At 34.2% G+C, this 18721-nt stretch overlaps 1 protein-coding gene across 2 annotated transcripts in view; it reads left to right on the top strand.

Moving 5' to 3' along the window:
- The window catches only part of LOC122061961 (glycerophosphodiester phosphodiesterase GDPDL3-like), a 44544-nt gene that overhangs the window by 14853 nt on the left and 10970 nt on the right, over nt 1-18721 (top strand). Inside the window, exons 1-2 of one of the 2 annotated variants that reach the window (XM_042625556.1) lie at nt 12366-12680; nt 16996-17289. In XM_042625556.1, the coding sequence (XP_042481490.1) occupies nt 12569-12680; nt 16996-17289 (406 nt within the window). In that variant the 5' untranslated portion in view covers nt 12366-12568. Of the gene's footprint in view, nt 1-12365; nt 12681-16995; nt 17290-18721 lie in introns of those variants that run through there. The other variant, XM_042625557.1, reaches the window with a different exon arrangement.

The raw sequence follows: 18721 nt of genomic DNA, 5'->3' as shown, positions 1-18721 counted from the left end.
CTCGGAATTGAAGGTCGAATTGGTCACAACAATTGAAACCGAATCAGTTCCAAGAAGCTTAGAATCAGTCCCTTGGATATGAAAACCCAGTGATCTGATCCCAAAATCCTTAGAATCAATTGCTCCAGAATGTTCATAATTAGGATTGTTCACAATGATGAATTATTCGAATTTTTGTTTTTATGCTTAGAAAGATGTTCTTAAAGAGCACTTCTCAAACTATCTCAATCTGACTTGCTCGCCTAAAGCTTAGCTATTTCTATCTAAAATAAAAAAAATATCTCCAATTGATCTCAATCCAAATCGATTGATTCAACTGATTCAATTCCGTTTACTGAAACAGTGATTATAAGCCAATTTCTCTCTCTCTCTCTCTCTCTCTCTCTCTACATATAAGCTGGCTGCATTTGGCAATGTTTCTGTTCCAAAAATGGCGTTTCGTGTCAGAAACGAAAATTTCAGTTTTTATGTCAAAATGCTGTTTTTTTTTTTTTCTTTTCCTATAACGAATCTGGAATGACAGAACTACCTTTTGTCGCTCCATCAATTCTCGTTTCTATAGTTTTTTCTTCTTTTTTTTTCTACTTTTTGTTCCAAAAAAAAATAAAACACACTATAAATGCACCAAACGCTTTATTCAATTTTTTCGTTCCCATATAATAAAAATACTCTAGAAACATTTTTTCTTTGAACGTTACCAAACGCAGCCTAAATGAAACAAAATGGCTCTTTCTCTCTCCACATATAAGTTAAATAAATGAAACAAAATGGTGGTAGGGTCAGCTATATATTTGAATATTGAGGTTTCAAAGTACAGACATCCCCATTCCCCAACGTTCCTGTCCATTGTTTTCCTTCCATTGCATCATCCCTGAAGAAAGCAACAAGAAGAAGAAGAAGAATTAGAAACAAACAAACAAAAAAAAAAGAAAAAGAAGAAGAAGGAGGTCACTTTCCATTGAAGTTGTGAGTGGGTTTTGTTTTCTCAATATCAACTTGTCCTGGGGGCCGATCTTTACGCCGCATATTGAGTGAGTGCCCTCCAACTACATGTGAGCAACAAGCCAACAAGAATATTAACAACCATTGAGAAATCCAAAATTTGTTGGCCCAACGCATGAGGTTACGTGGGCCCCACTCACCCACCGATCCCATACGGCCACACCCACTATCCAAATTGGAATCAATCCGATATGGACAACCCTAAACGCGCAAATTGGAATCAACCACATATGGATTATGCTGCCAGGCTGCGTGGCCTCGATGTGGGGTCAATCCATTGATGAAAGCATGAGGAATAAGGTTGTAAAAAAAAAAGTCTAGAAGGCAATGTGGCCACTACACCTAGACACAGAGAGGGACGAAATGATTGCCTCACCCCCATAAAAGATGGAAATTTCATTTTTGTTGATGCTTAGATGTGTGTTCCCATTGGTTCCCACATTAATGCATGGACCATGTTGCCGTTAAGGGAATCCTCTCTCAATAAAATTTTTCATTTTTTAGAGATCAGGTAGTTATTTTGCGTTTTGTTTCCCATGTCCTTCGCGGGGGGTACACAACTTGGCAACCTTTTTTTCTTTCCCTTAATGTTCATTGAAAAAAAAAATTTGCATGGTCCAACCCCACCATGTGCCGCTAGGAAGATTGTGGACCTTTGCCTTGTCGGCTTCTAGATCCTAATCCATTGCTGCTACTGCAATTTTTTGCATTTTTGACTTTGCATGGATGTGTTCATAGAATCCTTCCTAACCTCAATTAAATCTAATATTATATCAAATATTTATATCAAAAAATATTTTATATTATTTATAATTTATAGGAGCAAATGTGAGAGATCCAATCCCATTTTAAAATATTAAAATTGACATATTATAATAATATATTTATTATTATTATTATTATTTTAAATCATTTTGATAAAACCAAGATCTTAGAATTTTTAAGATAATGGTCATTTATTACCGCTCCCCCCAATAAAAAAAAAAGAAAGAAAGAGAGTGGACAATGGCACAATGCCCATTAGAATTGTTTCTCGTTTGACCCATGCCTCATTATTTATACATATTTTCCTTTCTTTTCAAAAATTTTTAAAGTTCTACCTACTCAAAAAAAAAAAAAATGACAAATTTATAATAAGAACAAAAAAAGAAAATTCTACCGTGGTTGACACCCCGAAAGATCTCTCTCTCCATACAAAATTATCTCTTCATTTTTATGTATGAAACTGTTTCATCGCTCTTTATTCGTATAATCCCTATACATCTTGTTCAGAGAACTCTCTGAAAGATTTTCAATTAAGTGGGCTAGCATAGTCTAAGATTTGTTTTCAAAATCGATTGATGGTGTTGAATACAGATGGAGTAAGCATAGATGATCCAATATGGTAAGTGATCTCTATGGAGATATTGGATTCCATTAGCACACCTTAATAGTATGAAATATTTATTACTATGTGTGGACCTAAGGTATTGTTTCCTTAATGGGGAGGAAACCCTAATTTTCTTGCAGGGTTAATCCCTACTCTCACACCTATATATAGTTATCACTGACTCATTAAATGAGACTAATAAAAAACAAAAGGGAAAGAGGGTAGACCAGACCAACATTGATCGTATTGTACAAGAAACACATGAGAAGAGATTTGAGGAGTTTTTATTCTTCAGCCATGGATTCAATTATGTCTAAAACATGGCTTTGTAGTATTTATCTTGCATGCTCATCGATCTCCATGAATCGTTTCCTCATTTATTTTCTATCACTCTCTCATTGAATTATGTGTTAGTTCTCCTTTCCCCTTTTTTTTTCCCTTAATTCATTCGATAGCTTGAGTATGGGAACACTAGCACCTCTATGTCTATCTCTCTCCTCCTCACACAAAATGATTTAGTTTCCTTCATAATATGATATTATTTCATCGATCATCATTCGTACGCTTCTCTATGTCACTTGCTAAGAGAACTTTCTCCCTTTCTTCCTTTATGAGTAAAAGCGTAATAAAATTCAGAAGTTTTGTGAGAAGTTGAAAAAAATAGAACTAAATCTTGTTCTTTAATCTACCCTCCTTTTCATTCACATTCAATATCATATCGTAAAGTAACTCTTGCTACAAAAGTCTCCCACAAGGAATAAGCGAGGATCCTCATGAGGACATTACATATAAATACACTTTTTAAGTCTGTCCCTTTAAAAAAGATATAAACCATATTAGTCACCATCTAAACATGAAATTAGAACAATGCTAAGCTGGACAATTTAGATTCACTTAGCATGTGAAAATGACTTGTCCATAAGTTGACATTATCATTTCCTTCTAGGAATTTTCCTTCCAATGACCCCACTTAAGAAAAGAAGAAGCTCAAAATGGTTATAATCATCCTATCAGATATGTTGACCTCATTTTTGTCTTTCTCTTTTAGTTTTAGTTGAATTAACCCCACAAATTTCTTTCCCATAACCAATGGAGTTGTCTTTTGTATCCAAATCAAATTAAGAAAACTGATATCTGGAGAGGACTTGATGTGGCAAACAATACAAAATGTTTATCGTCAATGAGGTTCTTGTGACTAACTCGTGAATAAGTTGAGATGATTGATAATATAAACAATGTCAGAACATGTGATTGAAAGATATAAGAGTCAATATATAAGATGCCGATAAATAGATAGATCCAGAAAGAGTGGACCATTATTTGGTTTAAGTTTCAAATTTTGATAGATGTAGAGTTATTGCTGGTGATTATGATATCATATGCATACTAGAGCTACATTAACAGAATTTTCATATGAAAATGAATAAAAAGTATTCAATCTTGGATTACACAAAACTCGCAACAATAAAAGGCTTGTTTAAGTCCATATAATGATTTTTTTATTAATGTAATCTATGAAAATGTTAACTCAAACATATATTGTGAACCTCATGAACTTTATAGTCCAATCACCAAAATAAATAAATAAAAAAATCGTTTCCACCCAGTGCAATGTGTTCGTATAAAGGTTTTATAACTTGAAATTGGCATCCAAACCGATCATTGTTGATTCCTAATATGATTAATATCTTGGTTTTGTACAGTGCAATAAGCCACCTTCATAGTAGTTTACATGACTTACTAGTAAACTACTATGAGACCCATTGGATAAATAATAATAATAATAATAATTAAAGAAGAAAAAAAAAACCCTGATCCGACCAATTATCAGGTCAGCATTGATTTCAGTTTTATAAAAACCAGTGAAAAATAGTAACAAAATAGACCGATCAAATAGGGAAAAAAAAAAAAAAATTGGGGTGGGGTGAGAAGTAAGGATGTAAAATTAATATAGGGAAAAAGAAGGTTATTAGGTCTTCAATTTGATTTCGCACGTCTTCATTGGTGAAAATATGCATTATGGTTTACCATAAAACAGAAGAGAATATGCATTATGACATCGTAGTGATCCCTTTCTCTATATTTTTATGTACATAAATTAAAGTAAATGTGACATAAGCAAATGTTGATTTTCTCTTCACATCTTTGTATTTAATTTACATGATATATCGATGGCAATGGTCATTAATAGCAAAATTATCCTCTGCAATGAGTGCGGTGGTGCAGTGAATATTGGATAGCCGAGATGATCTAGAGACGCGTGCTTGGATAATCTCGACCATCCGATGCTCATTGCATTGCCGCACTCACTCCAGATGATAATTGTTCTCATTAATATGTTGTTGCTAATAGTTAATTTCTTACAAAGACTCCAAACCGCAGTTTAAGTTTTCAAACAACAAAAAAAATAAAAAAAGGATTTAAGTTCATAGTGTCAAGCATGGATCCTGATGATAATTGCTTTCATTAATATGTTGTTGCTAATAGTTAATTTCTTACAAAGACTCCAAATCGCAGTTTAAGTTTTCAAACCAAAAAAAAAAAAAAAAAGATTTAAGTTCATAGTGTCAGGCATGGATAGGTTGAGATCATAAGATTTTGCCCTTTTTTATTATTATTATTATTATTATTTTTAATATTGATTTTTTATTTCATGTTTTAACCTTTGGTTTGTGCGATTACATTGATACATAATCGATCAAGAATTGATATCGACCTCTGCCTATATCGATACAAATACATCGATACCGATTCCTTACCATACTCTAGAGAAAGTGATTTTAGGGTTTCACTCACATTTTATCGTTCCCTTGAACACTACAATGTCCATTGATACCCCTTTAGTATTAGATTCCAAACAGGGACCTTCATTTGAAAAAAAAAAATTTTTTTAATTAAAAAAATCAACCATCAATAGTACTCTGGCGTCCGAGGAAACCCATTTCCCAATTTAGAAATGGTCCAAGCTGGTGGGGTCCAATAGTGAGAACGAATAAGGCAAAGCCTAATGGCCTCTTCTTATTCCCACAGAAACTTGACCAGTTTTGCTCTTTAGCGCGTTCGGTGAGCTATATATGGGAACACGTGTGCAGGCCTTTTCCCTTTCCTTTTGTCACCACTTGCTTAGCTGTCTCCTCATAAGCTTTACTCCCAAAAAATTGACCTCACCACACCAATTTGACCAATTTGTTCGTTGTTGGGTCAAGCCACTAAGCCCTCAGCCGAGCTCTTGCTCTTTCGTTGGGAGCATGGGTCGTAATTTTATCCATTTTGGAGGAAGAGTTTAAAGCACTGTAGGAAGAAATGTATGCCAAAAAATAGGTTTAGATTAATAAAATTACCTAAAATAGTAATTCTTTTTCATCTTTCATATACAATCATGTATTTTTATCAATCTATATTAATGGATGCATTCATTGAGCATTTTCTCTTCGTATAGCCTCCATCGCCTCTGCCGCCGGACAAGAAACACCGTTCCATCCAACATAAAATTGTAAAAAAATATAGATATTAGTATAAACAATAAATAAATAGCATTACATCAAAGCACGATGAAAATTTATAGTTTAATTTTTTAATATATTAATGGAGAAGTGTTTCTTGTGGGGGAATGCGATTATACATGTGTGTTAGGATCAATGGAAGGATATGAGGAAGTATCAACAAATGAATTATATTTTTCATTTCATTGGGGGGGGGGGGGGTTGGTCATTTCATGCCATGTGCCTAAGTGCACTGGCCACATTTCCTACAAAAACCATTTTTCCTATAATCATTGTTAGTCATGGGTTAATAATCTTGTTATATAAATATTGATTTTTTTTCCGTGATTTTTATTTTATTTTTTGGAGTTGATATTATATTCCAAACATTATTTAAATATATAATTTACTATTTTCATTTTATAAATACCTCATAATATGAAAAGAAATGTGTGAGTTAAAACCAAAATAACTATTGAAACATATTTTACCCGTACAAGTAAATATGAGTTGAACTATAGTTCTAGCAAACAAAAAAAAAATAAAAAAATTTCTATCTATTGGGAAAATCTGACAACCGCAAGATTACCCTACCATATGTCTACCTCTCTCTCTCTTTTCCTAGTGAAAAGACCCTTGTCCATAACTATCCTCCTATCATGTGTCCACCACACGCTAGTTTACATGGCAAGTGACACATCCAACCCTCTTCCATTATTATAATAAACATTTAGTAAACAAAGTGATTGGTGATTTTTAAATCATATTTATTAAAAAAAAAATGAAAAGCGTTTATGGGGTTTATGGTTAACAATTACATAAGTATTTAAATGATTAAATATGGTTATTGTAATGTTTGAACGGGAGGAGTCCGCCACCACACCAATGGCGTGCAATACGGAAACTAATATCATCCATATGGGTCAAAATAAGAGAAAAAATGTCAATGTGGACCCCGAAGATCATTATGCACTTCCACGTCCTGGGGATTCTCCTCCACCCCCTTAAATGATGGCCCAATAATAATTTATATTGATGCCTTTTCCTATCATTCCATACTAAAATGTAGAGCAATTTCCAATCACATAAAAATCATCCATGTCATTTGAGGAACTTAAATACCATTGTAAACAGATATTAATTCAATGCAAAAAATTTCCCAATGATAGAGGCAGTTTCCCTACCACATGAATTTTCTTTTACCCACTCTTTTTTTTTTTTTGGGTGGGGTGTGGGGTGTGGGGTGTGGGGTGTGGGGTGTGGATCCTCATGAGGACATTAACATATGAATACACTTTTTAAGTCTGTCCCTTTAAAAAGGATTTAAACCTTTTAGTCGCCATCTAAATATGAAATTAGAACAATGCGAAGCTGGACAATTTAGATTCACTTAGCATGTGAAAATGACTTGTCCATATAAGTTGACATTATCATTTCCTTGTGGGAATTTTCCTTCCAATGACCCCACTTAAGAAAAGAACAAGCTCAAATGGTTATAATCATCCAATCACATATGTTGACCTCTTCTTTGTCTTTCTCTTTTAGTTTTAGTTGAATTAACCTCACAAATTTCTTTCTCATAACTAATAGAGTTGTTTTTCTTAATCAAATCAAATTAAGAAAACTGAATAATAGTGGTTTTCTAGTACATACAAGGTCAAAACCAATATAATTTGATAAAGTCTACTTAACAGAAGAATGCAATTGTCTGGAGAGGACTTGATGTAGCGAACAACACAAAATGCTTCTCTTCAATGAGGTTCTTGTGAGTTGTGACTAACTCATGAATTAGTTCAGATGATTGACAATATAAATAATGTCAGGACGTATAATTGAAAGATATGAGAGTTGATCTATGAGACACCGATAAATAGATGGATCTATGAAGAGTGGACCATTATTTGGTTGGAGTTTCAAATTTTGATAGATGTAGAGTCATTGCCGGTGATTATAATATCATTTGAATAGACTAGAGCTGTAGTAAAGAGAATTTTCATATCGAAATGAATAAAGAGTAATTGGTCTAGGATTGCACAAAATGCGCATCAATAAAAGGCTTGTTTAAGCCCATATAATGACTATTTTGTTTTTAAATGTAATATATGAAAAATGTTAACTCGGCATATTTTGTCACCTAATGAGATTTATAGTCCAATCAATAAATAAATAATTATTTTCACCCAGTACAATGTGTTCGTACAAGGGTTTTAAAACTTGAAATTGACATCCTAATCAGTTAGTGCTGATTCCCAATTTGATTCATTGATTTTTAATGCTATGGTTTGTACTGTGCAATAACCACCATCATAGTAGTTTATGTGAGTTATTAGATCCCTTTAGTTCTTTTTCTTTTATATACTATGCTTTATGTAAACATGATTGATTGAACTAAGACTCTCTAACTATATTGAATTCCCCCCCTCCCCTCCCATGAGAAGGGTTAGTTATTTTTACTAATTTTTTTTTTCAAGGCTGCCAGGTCTTCAATTTGATTTCCTACTTCTACATTGGTGAGAAGATGCATTATGGCATCTTAGGATCCTTTTTTCTATATTTTTTTTAGTACAAAAATTAAAGTGAATATGACATAAACAAATGCCGATTATCTCTTCACATCTTTGCATTTAGTTTATGTGATACATTGATGGTGATGGTCATTGTTATGTTGTTGCCAATGGTTAATTTCTTACAAAGACTCCAAAGCATGGTTTAAGTTTTCGACAAAAAAAAACACCATGTTATGTTCCCAGTATCAAGCATGGATAAGTTGAGATCATAAGGTTTTTTCCCCTCCTTTTTTTTAGATATCAATTTTTTTTTTTATATATATTTTTCTTTACATTTTTACCCTTGATTTGTATGATTATCTTGATAGATGATCGGTCAAGCATCGATATCAACCTCTGCCTACGTCAATACAAAAGCATCAATATCAGCAGAAACTTAAGCCAAAACAGACGCTAATGAAACAAAAGAGAAAACCGAAACAGAAACTGAAGAGGAGAACCTTGATCCTATGGGTAAGGAATCTTTCAATGAATGAAATTCAAAAGAATCGATTCTTGAAACCATATTCTAGAGACAATGACTTTAGGGTTTCTCCCACATTTTATTGTTCCCGTGAACAGTGAAATGTCATTAATACCCCCTTAGTATTAAATTCGATATAGAGACCTCCATATGATAACCAAAAAAGCAAATTCCAAATCCAGTCACCATAAATAGTATTCTGGCGCCGGAGGAAACCACTCCCAATTTAGAAATGCCCTAGGCTGGTGGGGTCCGATAGTGATAACCAATAAGGCAAAGCCTAATGACCTCCACCAATTCCCACAGAAACGTGACCAGTTTTGCTCTTTAGCGCGTTCGGTGAGCTATATATGGGAACACGTGTGCAGGCCTCTTTCCTTTCTTTTTGTTACCACTTGCTTAGCTGTCTCCTCATGAGCTTTACTCACAAAAGATTGACACCACACCAATTTGTTGATTTGCTCACCCCCGTATAGCCTCCAGCCTCGGCTAAGAAGCCTTAAGGTTGTTCGTTGTTGGGTCAAGCCACTAAGCCCTTGCTCTTTCGCTGGGAGCATGGGTTGTAGTTAAATTTTATTCATTTTAGACCAGAAGTTCGAGATGTATGATAAAGAAATTTATACCCAAAATCAGTTTGAATTTATAAAATTATCTAAAATTACCTTTCATATACATCAGGTATTTTTATCAATCTATGGGGTCCACTTAGGGGTGTTAAAACCTAGTCCAAACTAATAAAATCGATCGAAACCGACCTATAAAAACCTGAATCAAATCAAATCGATTCTTATTGGATCGGTTTTGGACTGAGGTATGTTCAGTCAGTCCAAATTGAACCGATCAATGACAAACCGAAACCAAACAGTGTGAAATCGATAAAAAATAAATGATTATGAGATTATAAATTGATGAATTGACTATCCATTTTTAACAATATTAGTGAGAAAAATTTTTATTGTAAGGAGAATTGTTACAAATGATTAAATATTATATTTTGAATAGAGAAATTGATTTGTAAATTATAATAATGCTTCCATTGATTTCCTTTGTTCATTGTACAAAACTAGTTGGATAGTTAAATAAATGATTGGAAAATAGGGTTCATTTTGTGATTGCAATATTAGTAATCTTCTTATTAATTTGTTATCATTGGTTTCAATATTAGTTATCTTTCTCTTACAATGATAAATCATGATTTAATCATAAATTTAAAGTATTTTTTTCATCAAATCTTGTCACTATAAGTTATGAATGTAAGATTTCATTATGGTTCAAGCACAATAATAAACCAATCTAAACTGATATTGAAAAATCGAAACCAAACCAAACCAAAACTGAAACTGATCGAAAAACAAAGTTTCTTAACGGATTGGTTTTGGTCTCTCTCATTCCTAGATCAAAACCGATTCAACCTAACCGAAACCAAACCTAACCGACCGATTGACACCCCTAGGTCCACTTGTTGAGCTTTTTCTCTTTCTATAGTCTTGGCCGTCAGACAAGAAACACCTTCCCATCTAATATAAAATTATAGAAAAATGTACATGTTAATGCAAACAATATACAAATAACATTACATCCAAGCACGATGAAAAAGCATAGTTTATCTATATGTATTTTAATATAATAATGGGGAGGTGTTTCTTATGGGAGGAATACGGTTGTGCATGTATGCCAGGATCAATAGAAGCTCATGTGAAAGCATTAAATATATCATATTTTCCATTTCATGGGGGGCAAGTTGATCATTTCACTCCATGTTCCTGGGTGCAGGAGCCACACTCTCACAAAAACCATTTTTCCTATAATATTTGTTATCATGGATTAATAATTTTTTGTTGGGATTTAAAATTATATTACAAACATTATTTAACTATATAATTTATTATTTTTAATTTTATAAATATCTCAGAATATTAAAAAAAATGTGTGAGTTACAACCAAAGTAACTATTAAAACATATTTTACATCTACAAGTAAACATGAGGTGAACTATTACAATAGTTATTAAATAAAAAAAGAAAAAAAAACTATTAATATAGGGAAAACGCTAACCATATGTCAGCCTCTCTCCCTCATCTCCTAATGAAAAGACCCCCATGTCCATGGCTGCCCCCTACCATGTGTGTCTACCACCCGTTAGCATACATGGCGAATGGCCAGTCCAACCCTCTCTCATTATTATAATAAGCATTTATTAAATAACGTGGTTGATGATTTTTAAATAATATTTGCTTTAAAAAAAATCTATAAAGCATTTATGGGTAGCAATTTAAGTATTTATATGACATAATACGATTATTGTGACATTTGAAGTATGAACAGGAGGATCTGACAAAAGTAGTCTGCACACCACACCAATAGCGCACGATACGAATACTAGTATCATTCACATGGGTCAAAATAAGAGAAACAATGTCTATGTGGACCCAACGGATCATTATGCACTTCCACGTTGTGAGGATTCCCCCCCCCCTCCTTTCAATGATGGTCCAAAACTAACCCTATATTGATGCATTTTTTTGTTATTTAATACTAAAAATAGAGCAATTTCCAATCATATAGATAACATCCGTGGCATCTGACGAACTCAAACTCCCTCCTAAAGAGATATTAATTCGATGAAAAAACTTTCCTAATGCCAGAGTGTAGTTTCCCTCTCACATAAAATTTATTTCAGTTACTTTTATTTCTTAGAACTTTCATTTGATTTAAAGAATATATAAACCGCATGGATAATATTTTTTTAATACAACTATTGGGATGGCATGCAATTTCCTTCCCACACAGCAGCATGAGAACCCTCTCTGACTCTTTTCCATAGAGCCTCAGAAATAGGGAGTCATCCAATGGCTACGACTTGGGAGGACCTAACATGCATTATGAGGTCACCCCATCAGTGGGATGACTCCTATTCATTAGGCTCCATAGAGAAGAATCCTATCCCTTCCTAACCTAACATTTTAACAATTACTACCAAGTTTTTTATGGATATTTTAAATACACACATGGGGTATCATGAGGGTCTTTTTTTCTGAAAATTCTAAGATAGAGTGGTGAACTAAACTTCACCACCAAGGCACCAACTGGAGAAGGAAAACTTTGTATTTCCAACTAATGAGTGAATAAAAAATGTGAGAGATAAATAAAACCAGAGTAGAATGCCCTCACAGTTTTACCCAAAAAAAAAGAAGTAGAAAGAAATATAAAATCCACCTGTCCACATTTTAACGTTACACGCACACCTACACCATCATAGGCCACATTTCACACTTCTATTGGATCATAGTTTGAAAAAGTCGGTGGTTCCCACGTATCAACGACAAGACTTGATTAGGCAACCCCCTCCAGGGATCAACAGCCTCTTACAGCCGCCGCAGCGATCGGCTCGCTATAGCTATGGCTCATAGACGTGGGAACTGGTAATCATGAACTGGCATAGACAGACAATATTATAATATTACACCCCCTGCCTTCTCCAGACTCTCCACTCTCCCAGAAGCTCTTAAATGGCCAACCTGAAAAGGAAATAAATAGTACTCCGTCTCTCTCTCTCTCTCTCTCTGTTTCTGTCTTTGTATCTGTAGATTCTGTACTCTGAAAATTCAAGAAAGGGTTGGAAATCCGACACGAACTAGCCGGAAGTTGAGAGCATTGAGAAGTCTTTCCGGAGAACTAGGCGGCAATGTCGATCCTCCGATCGATGTTTCTGCTGTTTGTGCTATATCAAGCTACTGTAGTCTCCGCTCGGGGATCCAAGTCCAAAGGCACCAGCAGTCGGTGGCAGACATTGAGTGGTGTGTCTTCTTTTACATTTTCTCTCTTTTCTGCTTCTATTTACTCTCTGGAGTATTGAATCTGGATATGTTTGTCTCTCTTTGTTCTTCTACCATTATATAAATGACTGTTAAATAACGATGCTCTGAATTTGAGCTTCTGAATCAGTTGAGTTTTCCGATAAATTACACGAATAGGTTTCGTTCTGTTTTCTGTCATCTCCTCTTGTGATTGTGTGAACAGAGAAACAGCTGGAGAAAGAATTAATGTTTATTGTCAGCATTTCTTATTTTGGTACAGAATTTCCTTTTAGAAGATAGTGTGAAAATTTCCGAGTAGTGAATCTTGAGAGAAAAATAGTTTTTACGAACTCGAAGAACTGATGATTTTCCTACCCACTCTTTTAGCTGATCGTCTATTTTCGCTTTTTGCTCCGGCAGAAAATCTCAAAACGGCTATATTTAGTGTAGATGGATATTGTTCTGGACTGGATGAACATTATTTCCTTTGATATAGCTCTTCTTTTTTTGTGGGTTTTGCATTGGGTGAATGATGCAAATTTAAGTGGGAACCTGAACGCCTTTCTGCTTCTTTTATTTTTATTTTTTTTATAGTAACGGTTTGTAATTGAGCAGATGTCTTGTTACCTTCAGATCGCAGGATTGTTTGTTATTTAAGTTATTTTATTTTATTTTATTTTTTAATTTGTAATGCTTGAAACTTGTTTTCAAGAATTCCTACAGATTAAAAGCTTTCTCTGTGTGAATTGAATAAAAGAATCACTGTGCAATTAAATCTCTATGCTGATGCATTCTTTTTTTAATTTCCATATGTAGGTAGAAGACCTCAAACTTTCAGCTGTTTTCTGCATTTTTGTTTATGTAACATTTTTTTGGGGTGGGGTGGGGTGGGGTGGGGTGGGGTGGGGAGGGGATTTTAAAGTAGCTACTTTAAGAAACTGAGAGACTCTTCTCTCACAGTTTAGTCAGTTTCCAGTAAAACTTGACAAATAATAAAACAAATGATATCTATCAAATTAAAAAAAGAACAAAGCTGTTTTAGCCAATGATTGAAATTTAGTATTAACCAATATGATTTATTCAATTGAAACCTTATGGCTTTGTCAGGTTGCAAGAGAAATTAAGGGAAGGGAAGTGAAAATTTCAAACTTAAAAAATGAACTTTTGTAATCATCACCTAACATGATTGTATCGTTAACTCCAAATCATTCCAAATTTGGAAATTTACTTTGCATCCAAATTCCTTGTATTTGAAAAATAAAATGCAAATTACATCTGAAAGGTATAATTACTAAATATGTCTAGAAATTCAAGTAAGTTATAAAATAATGTTAGGTAATGATTACAAAAGTTTCCTTTATCTTTTTAAAACTGATTTCATTTCCCTTCCCTTACTTTTACTTGCAACTAGAAGGAGCCTATATAAGGTTTCCTTATCAAGAATAACATGCAGGTCTCATCATTGGGATATAAAATCATTTTTGATGAATGGAAAATTTGGTAGAATGAGATAGGAAGAGGTACAATGAGGGAGGATCACATAAATACTTTGACGCAAACTTGATAAAATAGGATTTCCCTCCAAAAACTTGAAGTCCTTATGAATCTCTGACTTAAGCTAGTTCATCACAGTCACGTTGACTGACTTGGCATCGATGACAAATGAGGCATTCAAAGTAGGCCTCTGTCCATTGTCATCCATCCTATCGCAGTCGTCAAATCCTTTCAACGGCTAAGTGATGATAACCATGATCAGTAATCCCTTAGGGACCCAATATGAGAGCTCTTAACTCCATATTGTCTGAATCCCTTGTTTTATGTGCTGAATATACCTTTTTTCAGAACGTAAGGGGGTTATTGTGGTAGAATAGGATTAACAAGCTAAGGTGGGGGTAAAAAGAGTTGGATTTTACCTGAATAGAAATTTGGAAGTTTTGTATATGCTGGTAAATTGGTGGAAAGATTGTCTTAACCAATGTACTGTGGCTGCAGCTATGGGAGTCAGAATTCAGCTTGTGTTGGGAGGTTTGGTTTGGTTATCTTAACAACTTGAATACTGGGGCTTCTTCAACAATAGTATTTAATATTATTTACCTTTGTATCTAGTGTATTTTTTTTTTTTTTTTTTTTTTGCCCCAAGGAAAATTGAACTTGTCACTCTTAACTGTGAGGTGTTGGTCCTTTCCAACTGAGGTGCCCCTTGGGGTTATATCTAGTGATATTATATACCTATATATATTGAAGGAAGAATAATTAAAGAGTTTATATTTGCTACCATTATACTTTCAACGGTAGAAGGTTATATAGAAAAGGACAAAGAAACGAAGGAAATCTAGGATGGTGAAATATGACTGATTGTTGGTTTTTGAGGGTGGATGGTGGACAGGTAGGGCTCAAGAGTTAAGTTCTGTGGAAATAGGGAATTGAGGTCTAATTGGAAATTAGATCTGGTCATGGGTGGTGTTTCTCTTAGCAGAACTCAGTAATAAAAAATGAAACCAGTGGAAGAAGAATTAAAAATTCACATTTAGCTAGAACATCTCTTGATGTTATATATAGCACCTAGCTCTCTGAATATGTGATTTTTATTAGTGCTTTGAGGTTTTTCATGGACAAAAGCAAGTCATAAGAAATTTCGTTAACTAATAAAAATAATCCTCTAAAGAAGCACTTGTTGTGTATCTACAGCTTTGGACATCCAGCTCTGCTGACTGCTGTCTTCTGTTGAACAAAATCCAGCTTCCCTGGCTTCTCTTTTACAAAACAGTTAGTAACCTGCTTTGAAAAAGTCAAACTAGAACTAAACTTGAAGGACCTAGATCCTTGAATAAAATTCGAGTCATAGGGCCCATACAATAATTGACTAGACTAATATCTGATATTAAAAAAAATAAAAAATAAAAAAAATTGTGGTAAACGAAAACCAGCAACCAAAACTAAGTTAGCCCAGTAGCCTCTCCCATATTTCTCTCCCTCCCTTAACCTGATGTGGTCCATTAGTTATAAACATGGACCCATTTGGGCCTCTCATAATATTTGGCTTATGTTGGCTAACTCAATTGCCAAATTTCATCATCATGGTTCTTTTATGAATTTTGTATAATTTTGGGAAGAATATTTTTATCAGTACCTATGCTGTCCCGATTACTGGGTAGAGAGTTTCAAACTGTAGATGTTAATTGTCAAGACGATTTTTGTCACTTGGAATGTCAAAACTTGTGTCGTGCATTAGATATGTCAAGTTTGAGAGTCCTTTGGAGAAAACACAATGAATGGAGAGAAGTCTATGCTGATACCTATCCGGAATTAGTGATATATTCGTAATCGTGTTCAAGTGGGTCCTTATTATTATTATTATTATTATTATTTATTTATTTATTTATTATTATTATTATTTTTTGGTAGAAGATAATATAAGACAATATCAATCGCCATGGACAAGACCAGGCTTAGGAACCCATTTATCTGAGTGGAATGGAGTGAAATAGTTTCACATGGTGGAGGATGTATATACTTAGCTCCTCTTCTATGTTGAAATGACCTGACATTCTTACTTTTGGTGGAGACCGGATGATTATCTTCAAAATGCAAAAGTTGGCCGGCCCTTAAGTTGCAGCTGACAATCATCAAGACAGCCATCTTAATCACCTGATGCAACCCTGTTGAGTTACATAAAGGCAGAACAAAGATTCTGATGAAGTGTTATAGTATTGTTGAATAAAGAAAGCTATGGACTGGTTTCTAAGTGGATGTTAGAAGGCATATCAGGCTGATTAGACCAAAATGCCAACAAATTGGTGACAGAATCTTGGGGCAGAAAGAAGTGTCCTGTGGAGCAAATACTTAAATGTTGTGTCCCAGCATTACAGTGTAAGAAGACTGGAATGTCAAGGTCTTCGATGGTAGAATGTGTTTCTGTTATTGTTTAAGTACACAGTAAGAGTATGACGCCTTTATATTAGTTGCATCTTAGGCATACACTTGAATACTGAAATTTTGTTACCCTATGCCATCTTAATTTGTAAATTTTCTTCACAGCTTATTTAATTTCTGAAAGAAGATTTGGATAGTCAGAATTCTTTCATATAGTTGCTTAGAAAACTTTAGTAGTTGGCCTTCCCTTGTTGTTTTCTCATCCATTATTGAGTTATACTTTTTTGAGTTCTTCTTTCTCATTTCTTCTGAGTTCCTATGACAAAAACCAATTCCCAAATGTTTATGACATATCTTTTCAAACAGGCTTATCATTATTGCTTTATTCTTGGTGCGTTACTATGTCATGTATGGTAGTCTTATCTTTTAGTTTTGTTTGCAGGTAATGCACCTTTAGTTGTTGCAAGGGGTGGTTTCTCAGGGATGTTTCCTGATTCCAGTCTTTATGCCTACAATTTTGCACTGCAGACTAGTTTAGCAGATGTGATCTTATGGTGCGATGTACAGTTGACGAAGGATGAAGCTGGGATCTGCTTTCCAACCCTCAATCTAGATAACTCTTCTGACATTTCAAATCTTTTTCCCAATCAGAACAAGGTCTATAATGTGAATGGGGTACCTGTGAAAGGATGGTTTTCTGTGGATTATACTCTTAACCAGTTATCCAATGTCACCTGTAAGTTAAGATTTTGTTAACTACTACTAGACTTAACTGCTTGAATGTTATAGATTCGTCCATTAACCTATAAAGATGTGTGAGATATTTCAGTCTTAATATGTCACATATTCTGTCTCTTCTTTTTCCTAATGTACCTTTTTAATTCTTAAATGTCCTTTCTCCTTTTTTTAGGTTTAGTTCAATTATTCTTTGAACTTAGACTGATGGTTGCTTGCCATATTTACTAATTGTTCTCAAATTTATTCTGATGTGTCAAGCTATTGTAAGTTTTTGACTACCATTTATTCCCCAGACTTGTGGAGAAAGAATTGATTGTGAAAGTACAATTTAGTTTTGAAGGCATCTGTCTTAGTAAGAGGGCCTTGAAACCCACATGTTCTTCTATGCCCTCTCTTTTTTTTTTTAATAATATAAAAAAAGGAACCATTTATGAGGATTCAGTAAGAAGAGTTCATTGCTTCAGTGGATCAGTTTGTTTCATGTGAATTCTAATGTTCTTGAACTATCATTTTACACTTTTTGAGGTGGTCCAATGCCTTTTATATGTCGAGGTAGCTGGTGTTCAGAAAATAATGTTGCTTTGTTCCCCTTCCCCTTTATTCTTCTCTTTATGGGGATTAGAAAGTCTGTGATGGTCCCCTTGCCATTGATGCTAATAAATTTCGATCTAATGTGGGGCTTTGAGAACATGGCTGTGAATTAAAGAAGATATTTTAATTTTAGGAATTTCTGATGAGAGGATTCCTGTGGAAATTGAGAGTTGTTGCTTCCTTTCTTTGTTGAGATTCCATTGTTGCCATTTTGGGGGTTGAGTTGCTCAATGAACCAATAAAGTGCTGAATGAGATATTGTACTTTCCCTCTCACTCTCTAATGGACATCATTGTAATTGAGAGGAAAAGAAGGAAAAAAAAACAACACAACTCAGCCTTATCCCAACTGAATGGGGTCAGCTACATGGATCCATGGGCCTAAAAAAAAAAAAAAAACACATTTGGACATCCCACTCATGAATCGGCAACCCGGATCATAGCCCTCCAAGTAGCTTTGTTCGATACCATACTTGGGTGAAGACTTAAAAGAAGGAAAAAAAAAAAAAAAAATTAGAAGGAAAAAATAATTGATGCTAAATTGCAAGTAGCAATCAATAATAATTATATGATTGATGCACAATTATAAGCCAAAGCGGTCAGAATTGAGATGCCTAAAGTTTTTTAACTTAGTTTTTGTCTATATTACTTGGATCACCACAAACAGTTGCACCTTCTAAAGGATCACATTACTCCTTATCGACTTCATCGGACAATAAAGATGGTCCATTTTCTGAAGAGAGAAAACTCATGAATGTACTCTACCAATATATGGGGCTTTCTGAGCACAATTTACTCTCTGGATGACTAGTAGACCCCATTGGGTCAAGTCAGTAAAGT

The sequence above is a fragment of the Macadamia integrifolia genome, chromosome 14, assembly GCF_013358625.1.
Source record: "Macadamia integrifolia cultivar HAES 741 chromosome 14, SCU_Mint_v3, whole genome shotgun sequence".
NCBI classification, from domain to species: Eukaryota; Viridiplantae; Streptophyta; class Magnoliopsida; order Proteales; family Proteaceae; genus Macadamia; species Macadamia integrifolia.
The sequence above is the reverse complement of the archived record's forward strand: the minus strand, read 5'-3'. Positions and strand labels throughout refer to the sequence as shown.